Raw genomic sequence first — 12,478 nt, 5'->3', positions numbered from 1 at the left:
GCCTTGAAGGGGCAAGGCAATAAAAGTGTGTTTCTTCCCAAGAGCACTGATGAACCTTTCCTTGCAAACACAAACGGGAGCACAGGACGGGCTGCTCTGCCCGCAGTGCCGAGAGCTGCGGCGAGGCCGAGGAAGGAAGCAGGGCAGGGGCATGGGTGAGGAGGAGGATCTGAGGGACCCTGCAGGAGGCTCCTTGCTCCCTGCCGTCGGGGCAGGGTGCCTGTGAAGGCTGAGGGCACAGCAGAGCACTTTCTCAGCGCCTGATGAGGCTCGGGCTGGGGTCCTGTGAGGAACGACGGTTTTCAGAGCCCAGGCCGAGCTGAGCGGCCACGGGCAGATGCCAGCGGGCTGCCCCAGTCCCACAGCTCCCTGCCGTCCCCAAAAGGTGTCCGGGACCATCCATCCGTGTGCCCGAGCGGGAGTGGGAATGCCGCAGGGAGGGCAGAGCCCGTCCTGCATCCCTCCCATCCTGCCCCAGGGAGATCGATGTGCGAGTCCCGGAGCCGCTGGGCACTGCTGGCAGTGCCATCCGGGGCTGACACCCTGAGCTGGTATCTCGGGCTGACATCCCGGGCTGGTATCCTGGGCTGATATCCCGGGCTGGTATCCTGGGCTGATATCCCGGGCTGACACCCTGGGCTGACACCCTGAGCTGGTATCCTGGGCTGACATCCTGGGCTGACACCCTGAGCTGGTATCCTGGGCTGACATCCTGGCCTGATATCCCGGGCTGACACCCTGGGCTGACATCCCGGGCTGGTATCCTGGGCTGACATCAGCCGGCGGCGCTCGGCGGAGGTGTGGCTTGGCGGGGACACTGATGCTGCCGCTCAGCCGCCACCTGGGGCCGGCCCCGCTGGCACTGCGGAGCCCGGCTGCCCCGCTCCATCCTGCGGGCACGGCTCACCCCGCTCCATCCTGCGGGCACGGCTCCCCCCGCTCCATCCTGCGGGCACGGCTCGCCCCGCTCCATCCTGCCGGCTGCTCCCGCTCCATCCTGCGGGCACGGCTCGCCCCGCTCCATCCTGCCGGCTGCTCCCGCTCCACCCTGCCGGCACGGCTCACCCCGCCGCAGCTCCGGCAGCTCCCGCAGCCTCTCCCGGTGCTGCCGCGCTCGGCAGGGAGGCAGTGCCTGCCATCCGGCACGGGGAGCGGCATGCGGGCACCCGAGCAGCCCCACTTCACCATCTGACAGCACCGGAACGATCTTGAAGAATTCCATCTTTTTTTCAGCACCTTTGTTACTTCATTGTTGCCTGGCTTTTTGGGAGCATCAGCTCTGGTCATTAGGGGTGCTGCCACCTGAATATTTCTTCATCAGATGCCACAGAAGAGAGTCTAGGAAAACAAAGAAACTTGTGATGTGGAGCTGACAGGTCTGGTTTCAGCTGGTGAAAACTTGCAGAATCAGTGAGAAGGCAAAGGAAAACATGCCCAGGACAATGTCGGTGACTCCTGGTAATTTGTCACTCAATGGGACAAGCTTCTTGACTGAGCATCACAGCATTATGGACAAACCCAGTGAGCAGAGAACTTGGAATGTCTTTCTGTTCTGGTTGACTTTTGCCATTGCTCTCCCAGCCCTTCTGGGCAGCATTTATTCACTAGTTTCCCTGCTGAAACTGCAGACCAAAAGCACGGTTTCGATGATTGTGACCTCTTTGGCAGCAGATGATCTGATCAGCATCGTGCCGGTGATTATTTTCATGCTCATGCAGTGGTCAAGTGAAGTCCTGCCCCAGCCTCTGTGCACCACCTCAGCGTTTTTGTATTTATTCCAGGGCATTTCCAGCAACCTGAAAGGGTCTCTTATAGTTTCCTACAACTTCTACACCCTCAGCACGCCCGGGACCCTGAGCTGCAGCTCCTCCAAGCGCCGTGTGAGTGTGGCATGGGCCGTCCTCACCATCTGGACCGCCAGCCTGCTGCTGTGCATTTTGCCTCTCTGTGGCTGGGGCAGGTACATCCGCACGTCCTGGGGCTGCTTCGCCGACTGTGCCAGCCCCTACATCCTGTTTGTGCTGGTTGTGTACTCGCTGTGCTTCTCCCTCCTGGCAGCGCTGGCCGCTCCCCTCACGCTGCAGCTGCTGTGCTCGGGTGAGCCCCAGCTGCCGCGCACCGAGCCCCTGCCGGGCTCCGCAGGCTGCGGCTGCCCCGGGGCGCCTCCGCTGCCGCCGCGGCCGGAGCCCGGGGACCGAGCCCGGGAGCCCTGCCGAGCCTCGGCGGCGCTGTTCGGGACGGGTGTGGCTGAGAGCCGCGCACAGAGCAGGAGCTCCACGGTGGGCTTGGCCCAGAAACGATTCTCGCTGATCCTGGCACTGACCAAAGTCCTTCTCTGGCTGCCAATGATGGTAAATTCTCAGATGGCTTCACTTTCCAATGCTCACTTACATTTCAGTGGGACGTCACCTGTGGGCCATGGACTGAAACAGATGAACTCGTAGAGTAGTTGAGCCAGCAGAAGTCCTCTCCAGCAGGTCTGTGTCACTGCATGAGTTTCACTGGTGCCAGAGGGTTTGGCAGAGCCTGGTTCATGGCTCTGACACTCTCCCATCACATCATTCATGTCATGTGAACACCGGGGCAGTAAGGTTCCCCTTGGTACTGCCAGCTGTGGGACAGGGCTTGCTCAGCATTCTGGGGCTGGGAATTGGGCTAAGAGCCCCTCTGTCCTGTCCTCTGAGACACATCCTTTGGGTTAAAAATAGGAGTTTGGTATTAAAATGCAGTTTGGTGGCACCTTTCTAAACCCTGTAGTGCTGGGGTGGGAGGGAGTGCTGCTGCGGGCATGTGTGTGTGTTTGGGGACAGGAATCTGGGAAAGGGATCTGCTGGCAATGGGGAACATGGGGAAAGGGATCTGCTGGCAATGGGGAACATGGGGAAAGGGATCTGCTGGGAATGGGGCACTTGCCCCTGCCCTGGCTGTGTGAGGTTGGGCTCCTCGGTGCCACACGGGACTGGCTGGCACTGGCAGCTGCTCAGTGGTGCTCAGCAGCTATATTTAGCTTCAGTGAGGGTTTTTCTGAGAAATGCAGCATCAGAGGAGAGCAGTCAGTGTTTCCTCCGCTGTCTGTTGGAGCCAGAAGTGTTGTCCTCAGCCAACACTAATGACAATCTGTGTCCTACAGTGGTGTCACATCCGCAGCGAGATGTTCTCCTTGTTCCTGGAAGCATGTCCTGTGCCCAAAGGGATTTACATTTCAAAATGCTCTGCCTTTCAGATACAGATGGCTGTCCAGTACACCACTGGGCTGCAGAGCCTTTCTTTAGAGGCACTGAGCTTCCTGCTGACCGTGCTGGCTGCTGCAGTCACCCCGGTGTTTGTGCTGTCCCAGCACTGGCTCCACCTGCCCTGCGGCTGCGTCATCAACTGCAGGAGGAGCTCCTGTGCAGTGCCTTCGCCAGGGGCCAAAAGTAAGTGTGGAAGGGTTGTTGGTGTGACAGAGCTTGCCACACCTGCCCTGGTAACTTTCTTGGCATCTGCAAGAGCCCTGTTTTTGCTTGGTCTTTGTGTAAAAATAGCTGGAGGAACAGAATGGAAGGGGCTCACAGGGATCATCGGGTCTCAACTGCAAATGTTAAGGGCTAAATATTTCTGAGGATGTGGGAGTTGTTTCCTATTCTCTGGAGTGAAAATCCTCTACCATCAGTGGACGAATTCCTGACATTCCCTGCTTGATCGGGGAGAAAGAACTCCTGAATCTTAGAGAAAAGCCATCCCCAGTGCATGGCTTTCCTTGCTTTAAACACATCACCCAGGTGCAGAATGGCCTGTGCTGCCCCTGCTGCCCTTCTAGCCCCTTTCCCAGAGAGAACGACTGCAGTTCATCCAGAAGGCAGCTCCTTCTCATAAGTCTTTCTTCTCAACAATTCATGTTTTTTTTATGGAGGGAAAATTGTCTGTTTCCAGCAGGAGCTGGATAATTTATTCCATGTTTTAGCATGCCATTTGCATTGTGTTTGTAACCTCCTTTTTCTTTTCAGTCCCAACCCCTAACACAGTTCCTTTCCTTCCTGCCTAGCCAAGCGCGGCGGTTTTGAGTTCAACCTGTCGTTCCAGCAGGGCTGTGGCATCTACAGGATATCCCTGGAGAGCCCTCCCCATGGCAGCAGGGACGGCAAACCCTCGTCCTACCCCAGCCTGGTGGGCTGTGCCTGCGGGGAGCCGGGCAGAGGCAGGGACAGCCTGGGCCACACAGGGACAGGGGCACTGGGACACGGCCCCCAGGGCACCCCTGCTGCTGGCCCAGGGCCCGGCCAGCACCAGCAGGGCACCAGCACTGGCCCCTTCCCTGAAGGAGCAGAGTGGAGGCTGTGCCACCAGGAGAGCCGCGCGCCCGAGCTCTCGGACTGGGAGTGGTGCCGGAGCAGATCCGAGAGGAACCCTCGGCAGGTAAAGGAGCAGTTTGTTCTTTGCTGGCAGTAAGAGTTTCCTTATGCAATAGGAATGATTTTTACTGACAGTGATACTTCCATGAGTCCCATTTTTTAGTAAAACTCATACATGGCACTGAATAATGTTTAGTCACCACAGACCTATTTGCAGGTGTTGATCCTGCAATAACTTCTCACTTGTCTTCTTAATCATGGGGTTTTCTTATTTTGTGTGCACCTGCATGATTTGTGTATGGTAAGAAGTATGAATTATGTTACTTTATTTTAATGAATAGGAAGTTTCTCTCCAAAAGATGACATTTCCCAGAGAATTCCACCATGGAATTCAGTGGCCGTTGGGCATTGCAGCAGGTGGGAGTGGGGTAAGAGCCCAGGTGAAGTCTGTGAGACAGGAGCTCTGGAAGGCTTCATTAGGAAGGGCTCTCTGCAGTCACCTAATCCAAGCAGGATGATTTCAGAGCCAGATCAGCTCATGCTCAGCCTCTGCACATGCACAGGAGATGGATAAGGTGTATTTTGTATTCAAATATGGGCTTCTCTCGCCATCTGATAAACACACGTTTATCATCTGAGTCACAGTAGGAATTTGGCTGATATTTCAAATGGGACTGATCATCCCTTTCATAAAAAACCAATGCTCACTCTGTTGCAGTGTGCAGAGACGAATTCCTGCATTTGGGGGCAAAAGTGAGTGATGACTCAGCCTGGTTTTAATCTACCAGTTCTTGCCAAGGCCTCATGTGCCATGTACAGCTTGGTTTATAAAATCACCTTATCAGGTTCATAGCTCCTTGCAGGAGTTTCCAGATGATGTTTAAAAAAAGAATAGAATTCCTTTCCCCGTGTGCCCTGGTGCCAGTTCAGCTGCAGCTGTGGACTGCAGCAGGTGTGAGCAGCTCTGTGTGAGCAGCTGGCAGTGACTGCCTGGGGGGTTTTATGTGCCCTGGGGCCTTGTTGGCCCTTTTGGACATACTCTTCCCTTCTTGCATTACAGAGAACCACAACTCATCCACCTCTGACACCTTCCCAGGTATAGCCCACTGCCAGGCCCTGAAGCTCCCATGGGGTAGGAGCTCCAGGCGCTGCAGTCACAGCTCTGCCTGGTTCTGACATTCAGCAGGAGCTGCCAGAGCTTCACAGCTGACATTTGCTTTGCAGCTGGGAAAGGGCAGAGCCTGAAACCCCTGCGAGCCGTGGAAAAATAACTTGAATGCATTGCTCAGGTTTATGTTGGATGAAAGATCAATTTGGGCCACACATTATAAGCTGAAAACCATCTCCTTTATTCATCATGTCTGGAAGTCCCAAAGTCTAAGAAAAGTCACTCAGTTCTCATCACTCTGCATTTCCTACATGTGTTGAAGAAGGAGACTCCCCCAGCATTGACTGGCCACATCCTTCTGCAGGAAATACAGGGGCTCCTCTGACAGTCCATAAATACAGGGGTTCTTGGTGGAGAGCTGCTGATTTTCTCATCAGGAGGAAGAGCTGTAAGAGCTGACAGCAGGAGGAGGATCAGCCATCCCCACAGATGTGGGATCAGCCAGTTTGATGGAGTTTGAAGAGCAGGTGCCAGACAGCACCCAGGATGCCTTTGGCTCCCTCTGGAAGCCGTGGGCTTGGAGAGTGGCACTTCCTTGGGGTGACAGTAGTGGCTGTGGAGCTGGTTGTCTCTTCATTGTCTGTTCCGTGAGTAAAGAGTTGCTCCATCAAAGTGTTTTCTCTGAAATAAAAGTGGCATGAGAGAATGAGGCAGCAGGGTTTATTGAATATATGATAGGATGGCTGTAATGGAGAAGGAGAGAGAAAATTGTACTTGTCATTTCCAACTCCTGCTCGGCTGCATTTTTGAAAAATACCTTTAACGTCTCATAAAATACCCATGTATCTCCCTTCCTAAAGAGATGGGGTGTAAATATGTCATGTCTTATTTTGTCTATGCTTCAGTGCCCTCAGGCAACAAAAATTTCCCAGGCTGGCAGTTTGTTCCAGGCTTGCTGATTATTTTTCTCTACCTCATCTGTGGGTTGCCTCAAGGAAACTCTTTGAAGAGGCTGCACAGGACCTATTTATGTGCCCTGCAAGGAAGGAGAGGCGGAGGCTGTGCAAGTGACTGCACTGAGGGGGAGCAGTGCAGGCAGGAGTGTTTAACATGAGAAATACACAGCATCTCCCTGGCTGCAGGGAGGTTGTGAGCGTTCCCTTGGACGCCAGGCACAGCACAGAAGCTGAGTTAGGAATGGCCTGGAAGGTTCTCATTGCTGCTGGGAACCTGCACCACCTCAGCCCTGCTGATGTGCTGAGCTCTGCCCAACGGGGCTCTTCCTGCTCAGCTGCTTGGAACGCGTTCCTGACTTCCAAAGAGGTTCCTGTGGCTGGAAAATCAGTGTAACATTTACCTTCACTGTCTCACCCTGTTCCCTGTGCCCTCTGCGTGGTGCTCCTGCTGCAGTTCCAGTGCCTCTGGCTCTCTCTGGAGCTGCAGAGGAATGCTGAGAGCAGAGACTTGTGCCCAGGAGGGCAAGGCTGGATAGAGCTCCCCCAGCCCTTCCCTCCGAGCTGTCCTCACCTTGGGGCTCTGTTGTACCCCCTGGTACTGACAGATAAAATCCAGCTCTATCTGCACCAGACAGGCAATGGCACCTGCTGGGCTCAGCCCATCTCAGGTGAGCTTCCCTCTTCCTGCCATGACCCCTGGCTCTGCATGTACTGCAGCCAGCCTCAGAAAAGGCAAATCATTGCAGCAATTAATTCCACTGCAGCTAATTTGCACTCTTAGGGAAGTAGAAGACGAAGCCTCTATTTTAAAACAAACAGAAAAGTCATTGTCTCTGGAAAGGAAAAGCCAGGATCCATACTGGAAACGTTCTAAAAATAGACCTTTTCATCTCAAGCTGTGTTTGACCAAAGTAATTAGGAATGCAAACTGCTCAGAGCTGTTTCAGATCGCTGGATTTCTGTTTGGGAGGGCAGCAGGGCCCAGTGGAGCAACAGGAACGTGGCACAAGCTGTGTGTGCTCTTGGTGCAGAGCCCTGTCCCAGGGAGGAGGAGCAGAGCCCAGTGACCTGTGCTGCACTGGGACACTGCTGGCACCCTGTGCATCACTGGGACACTGCTGGCACCCTGTGCACCTGTGCCTCACTGGGACACTGCTGGCACCCTGTGCATCACTGGGACACTGCTGGCACCCTGTGCTTCACCTGTGCCTCACTGGGACACTGCTGGCACCCTGTGCTGCACTGGGACACTGCTGGCACCCTGTGCATCACTGGGACACTGCGACCCTGTGCTCCTGGGGCATCGCCCCTGTGCCTCACTGGGACACTGCTGGCACCCTGTGCTTCACCTGTGCCTCGCTGGGACACTGCTGGCACCCTGTGCCTCACTGGGACACTGCTGGCACCCTGTGCTTCACCTGTGCCTCACTGGGGCACTGCTGGCACCCTGTGCATCACTGGGACACTGCTGGCACCCTGTGCCTCACTGGGACACTGCTGGCACCCTGTGCTTCACCTGTGCCTCACTGGGACACTGCTGGCACCCTGTGCATCACTGGGACACTGCTGGCACCCTGTGCCTCACTGGGACACTGCTGGCACCCTGATGGGACTGTCACCTGTGCCTCGCTGGGACACTGCTGGCACCCTGTGCATCACTGGGACACTGCTGGCACCCTGTGCCTCACTGGGACACTGCTGGCACCCTGTGCATCACTGGGACACTGCTGGCACCCTGTGCTTCACCTGTGCCTCACTGGGGCACTGCTGGCACCCTGTGCCTCACTGGGACACTGCTGGCACCCTGTGCTTCACCTGTGCATCACTGGGACACTGCTGGCACCCTGTGCTTCACCTGTGCCTCACTGGGGCACTGCTGGCACCCTGTGCTGCACTGGGACACTGCTGGCACCCTGTGCCTCACTGGGACACTGCTGGCACCCTGTGCATCACTGGGACACTGCTGGCACCCTGTGCTGCACTGGGACACTGCTGGCACCCTGTGCCTCACTGGGACACTGCTGGCACCCTGTGCCTCACTGGGGCACTGCTGGCACCCTGTGCCTCACTGGGGCACTGCTGGCACCCTGTGCCTCACTGGGACACTGCTGGCACCCTGTGCTTCACCTGTGCCTCACTGGGACACTGCTGGCACCCTGTGCATCACTGGGACACTGCTGGCACCCTGTGCATCACTGGGACACTGCTGGCACCCTGTGCTGCACTGGGACACTGCTGGCACCCTGTGCATCACTGGGACACTGCTGGCACCCTGTGCCTCACTGGGACACTGCTGGCACCCTGTGCATCACTGGGACACTGCTGGCACCCTGTGCTGCACTGGGACACTGCTGGCACCCTGTGCCTCACTGGGACACTGCTGGCACCCTGTGCCTCACTGGGAACTGCTGCACCCTGTGCTGCACTGGGACACTGCTGGCACCCTGTGCCTCACTGGGACACTGCTGGCACCCTGTGCTGCACTGGGACACTGCTGGCACCCTGTGCCTCACTGGGACACTGCTGGCACCCTGTGCTGCACTGGGACACTGCTGGCACCCTGTGCCTCACTGGGACACTGCTGGCACCCTGTGCTGCACTGGGACACTGCTGGCACCCTGTGCCTCACTGGGACACTGCTGGCACCCTGTGCTTCACCTGTGCCTCACTGGGACACTGCTGGCACCCTGTGCCTCACCTGTGCCTCACTGGGACACTGCTGGCACCCTGTGCCTCACCTGTGCCTCACTGGGACACTGCTGGCACCCTGTGCATCACTGGGACACTGCTGGCACCCTGTGCTGCACTGGGACACTGCTGGCACCCTGTGCATCACTGGGACACTGCTGGCACCCTGTGCATCACTGGGACACTGCTGGCACCCTGTGCCTCACTGGGACACTGCTGGCACCCTGTGCATCACTGGGACACTGCTGGCACCCTGTGCTGCACTGGGACACTGCTGGCACCCTGTGCATCACTGGGACACTGCTGGCACCCTGTGCCTCACTGGGACACTGCTGGCACCCTGTGCTGCACTGGGACACTGCTGGCACCCTGTGCATCACTGGGACACTGCTGGCACCCTGTGCCTCACTGGGACACTGCTGGCACCCTGTGCTGCACTGGGACACTGCTGGCACACCTGTTGGTATTCCAGGGCCTGGGAAACCAGGAATCGGGAGGGACAGCCTACCAAGGGCCTTGTGCTTGAGTCTGTCCGCAGACACTGCAGAACCAGCTGGGATGGCGTGCGGTGTCCCACTCAGCCCCTGCTGTTCTTTGACCATTTCCAAATGGAAATCTGTCTGTCAGAGCCTGTTCCAGCTGCTGTGGGCCTCAGACACAGCCGAGGCTTCCCTGTGGACAATATCCTCCCTGGGGAATCCAGCCCAGACCCTGCTCAGGCAGCAGGGGCAGCACAGGGAGCCTGCTCCTGACCCACAGGGGTGCTGGGGGAGGTTTTGCCTTCCTGTCTTCTGTGAGCTCTGGAAGGTGCATGTGTAATTAAATAATGAGGGGATTTGCTTGATCGATTCTGCAGAGATTTCTCTGCTCACAATGCATCAGCATTCCCTAGGGAACAAGGACATTTGTGATTTCTTTCACTGGGATTTTGGGGTCTTTTCTTTTGAAAAATGCCTGTGGTGGTACGTGGAGCTCTCTGGTGAAATCCCTGTGCCAGATTCCAAGAGCCAGGAGAGTCTCCAGGGGCTGCATGGGGGATGCCCTGATGTGGGGAATCCTGTCCACACACAGTGGAACTTGCTGAGGGAAGGGCTGAGAGCTGAAGACAAACACTGAACTGCAGGGAACCGTGGGAGTGGGAGGCAAAATATTTCACAGGGTATACCAGCAGAGTGTGGTTTGCTCTGGATTCCTATTTATTGCCATGGATGTGTCATGAGAAGCAAAAATGGGTAATTAATAATGGGATCAAGGACAAGATGAAGGTCACTTTCTGTTCTCATTAATAATAATTTATACTGAAAGTAATTCCAGTAATAATCAGTGCTACTTGGCTGTATCTAAACCCAGGATAAATGCATTTGTCCCTCCTTTGGGCCCCGTAACCATGGGTTAGTCCCAGCACTTGCATCCACAGTGCTCCCCAGAGCACAGCATTGTGATTTGCACTGACAAATGGATTCTGCACTTTAGAAACAGGTAGAGGTGTCTGGAATTGAACATTTCCACTGGAGCTGTTCAAGTGGGAAATGACAGCATTCAGTGTCTCCCTGGTTACTGACTGGGCAGTGACAGAGGAGGCTTGATGGATCTTTTTCACTCTAACAGTAAATACTGATTTCTCAAGAGAAACCTTGAGAAGACTTTCAGAAAGAGGCACTTTCAGAAAGTGATTGGAAATGTCTCATTCTGCAGACATGCAGTGCTCATTCCAGCAAGTGGAGAGTGCTCATTCTCCCTCCAGGTGCCTCATGCTCAGTCTGGCAAATCAAAGAGTTTGATTAAACCAGACATAACCTTGCACTGAAGGAATCAGCTTTTATTTAAACTTTGGTTGTCATATTCTGTAGATTTCACAGTCAGTCACAGGCACTTGGGACTTCATACACTAAGGTGTATAATACCACAAAAAGTTTTCACTACTCTTTCAAGTCATAGATACCAGGCATGTAAAATTCTGCAAGGAGCAGGCAGTGAGTTACCAATGCAGCAGAGTGGTGCTGGGTTTTGGGCAATGCTAGCACAGTGGCTGATTGGTGCTGATTTTAGGTAATTTCAGCACAGTAACTGATTTTGCCGGATTTGGGGCAGTCTCAGCACAGTAACTGATTTTGCTGGATTTGGGCAGTCTCAGCACAGTAACTGATTTTGCCAGACTTTGGGTAATCTCAGCACAGTAACTGATTTTGCCGGACTTTGGGCAGTCTCAGCACAGTAACTGATTTTGCTGGATTTGGGCAGTCTCAGCACAGTAACTGATTTTGCCGGACTTTGGGCAATCTCAGCACAGTAACTGACTTTGCCGGACTTTGGGCAATCTCAGCACAGTAACTGATTTTGCCAGATTCGGGGCAGTCTCAGCACAGTGGCTGTGTGCCGGACTTTGGGCAATCTCAGCACAGTAACTGATTTTGCCGGACTTTGGGCAGTCTCAGCACAGTAACTGATTTTGCTGGATTTGGGCAGTCTCAGCACAGTAACTGATTTTGCCGGACTTTGGGCAATCTCAGCACAGTAACTGATTTTGCCGGATTCGGGGCAATCTCAGCACACTAACTGACTTTGCCGGACTTTGGGCAATCTCAGCACACTAACTGATTTTGCCGGATTCGGGGCAATCTCAGCACACTAACTGACTTTGCCGGATTCGGGGCAATCTCAGCACACTAACTGACTTTGCCGGACTTTGGGCAATCTCAGCACTTACAGTGTTGTTCCCCGCAGCGCACGGGCGGAGCCCTGGCCGTGCCCCTCTGCGCCTTCCAGGGCACCGTGTCCCTGCAGGCCCCCGGCGGCAAAACGCTCTCGTTGTCCACGTACGAGGTGAGCTCGGAGGGGCAGAAGATAGCGCCCACGGCCAAGAAGATCGAGGTGTACCGCTCCAAGAGCGTCGGGCACGAGCCGAGCCCGGGGGAGCCCGGCTTCGCGGACACGAGCGTTAAGATTCACCTGGAGGTGCTGGAGATCTGCGACACCCCGGAGGCGCTGGACACCGTGTCCATCGTCAGCAGCATCAGCCAGTCCTCGGCGCACGCCCGCTCGCCCTCCCTGCGCTACTCCCGCAAGGAGAACCGGTTCGTGAGCTGCGAGCTGGGGGAAAGCGCCTCCTACTCGCTGCTGGTGCCGTCCAACAGCGACTTCAGCATCTCCATCCCGGACACCGTGGAGGCTCATCGGCGCAACAGCCAGCAGCAGCTCTCGGCCAGGGCCGGGTACCAGGAGGAGATACAGCTGCTGAACAAAGCCTACCGAGAGCGGGAGGAGACGGGCAGCAGCTAAAACAGGGGCTTAATCTGCACGCCTCAGCTGCTGTGGCAGGCAGTGCTGCTGTGTGTCAGTTACCCCAGCAAACACAGTATCAGCTGGTTTTTTCCTATCGTGCAAATTTTATTTAG

General features: G+C 55.6%; 1 protein-coding gene across 1 annotated transcript; it reads left to right on the top strand.

The window, feature by feature from the left end:
- The first annotated feature begins 1,430 nt into the window (after positions 1-1,430).
- Positions 1,431-12,362, top strand: GPR149 (G protein-coupled receptor 149). The gene is made up of 4 exons (XM_030954394.1): positions 1,431-2,351; positions 3,224-3,416; positions 4,025-4,395; positions 11,808-12,362. Exons 1-4 carry the CDS (start codon positions 1,431-1,433, stop codon positions 12,360-12,362), a joined length of 2,040 nt encoding a protein of 679 aa, XP_030810254.1.
- The last annotated feature ends 116 nt before the right edge of the window (positions 12,363-12,478 follow it).

Source organism: Camarhynchus parvulus, chromosome 9, assembly GCF_901933205.1.
Source record: "Camarhynchus parvulus chromosome 9, STF_HiC, whole genome shotgun sequence".
NCBI classification, from domain to species: Eukaryota; Metazoa; Chordata; class Aves; order Passeriformes; family Thraupidae; genus Camarhynchus; species Camarhynchus parvulus.
This window is presented reverse-complemented; position numbering and strand designations above follow the sequence as displayed.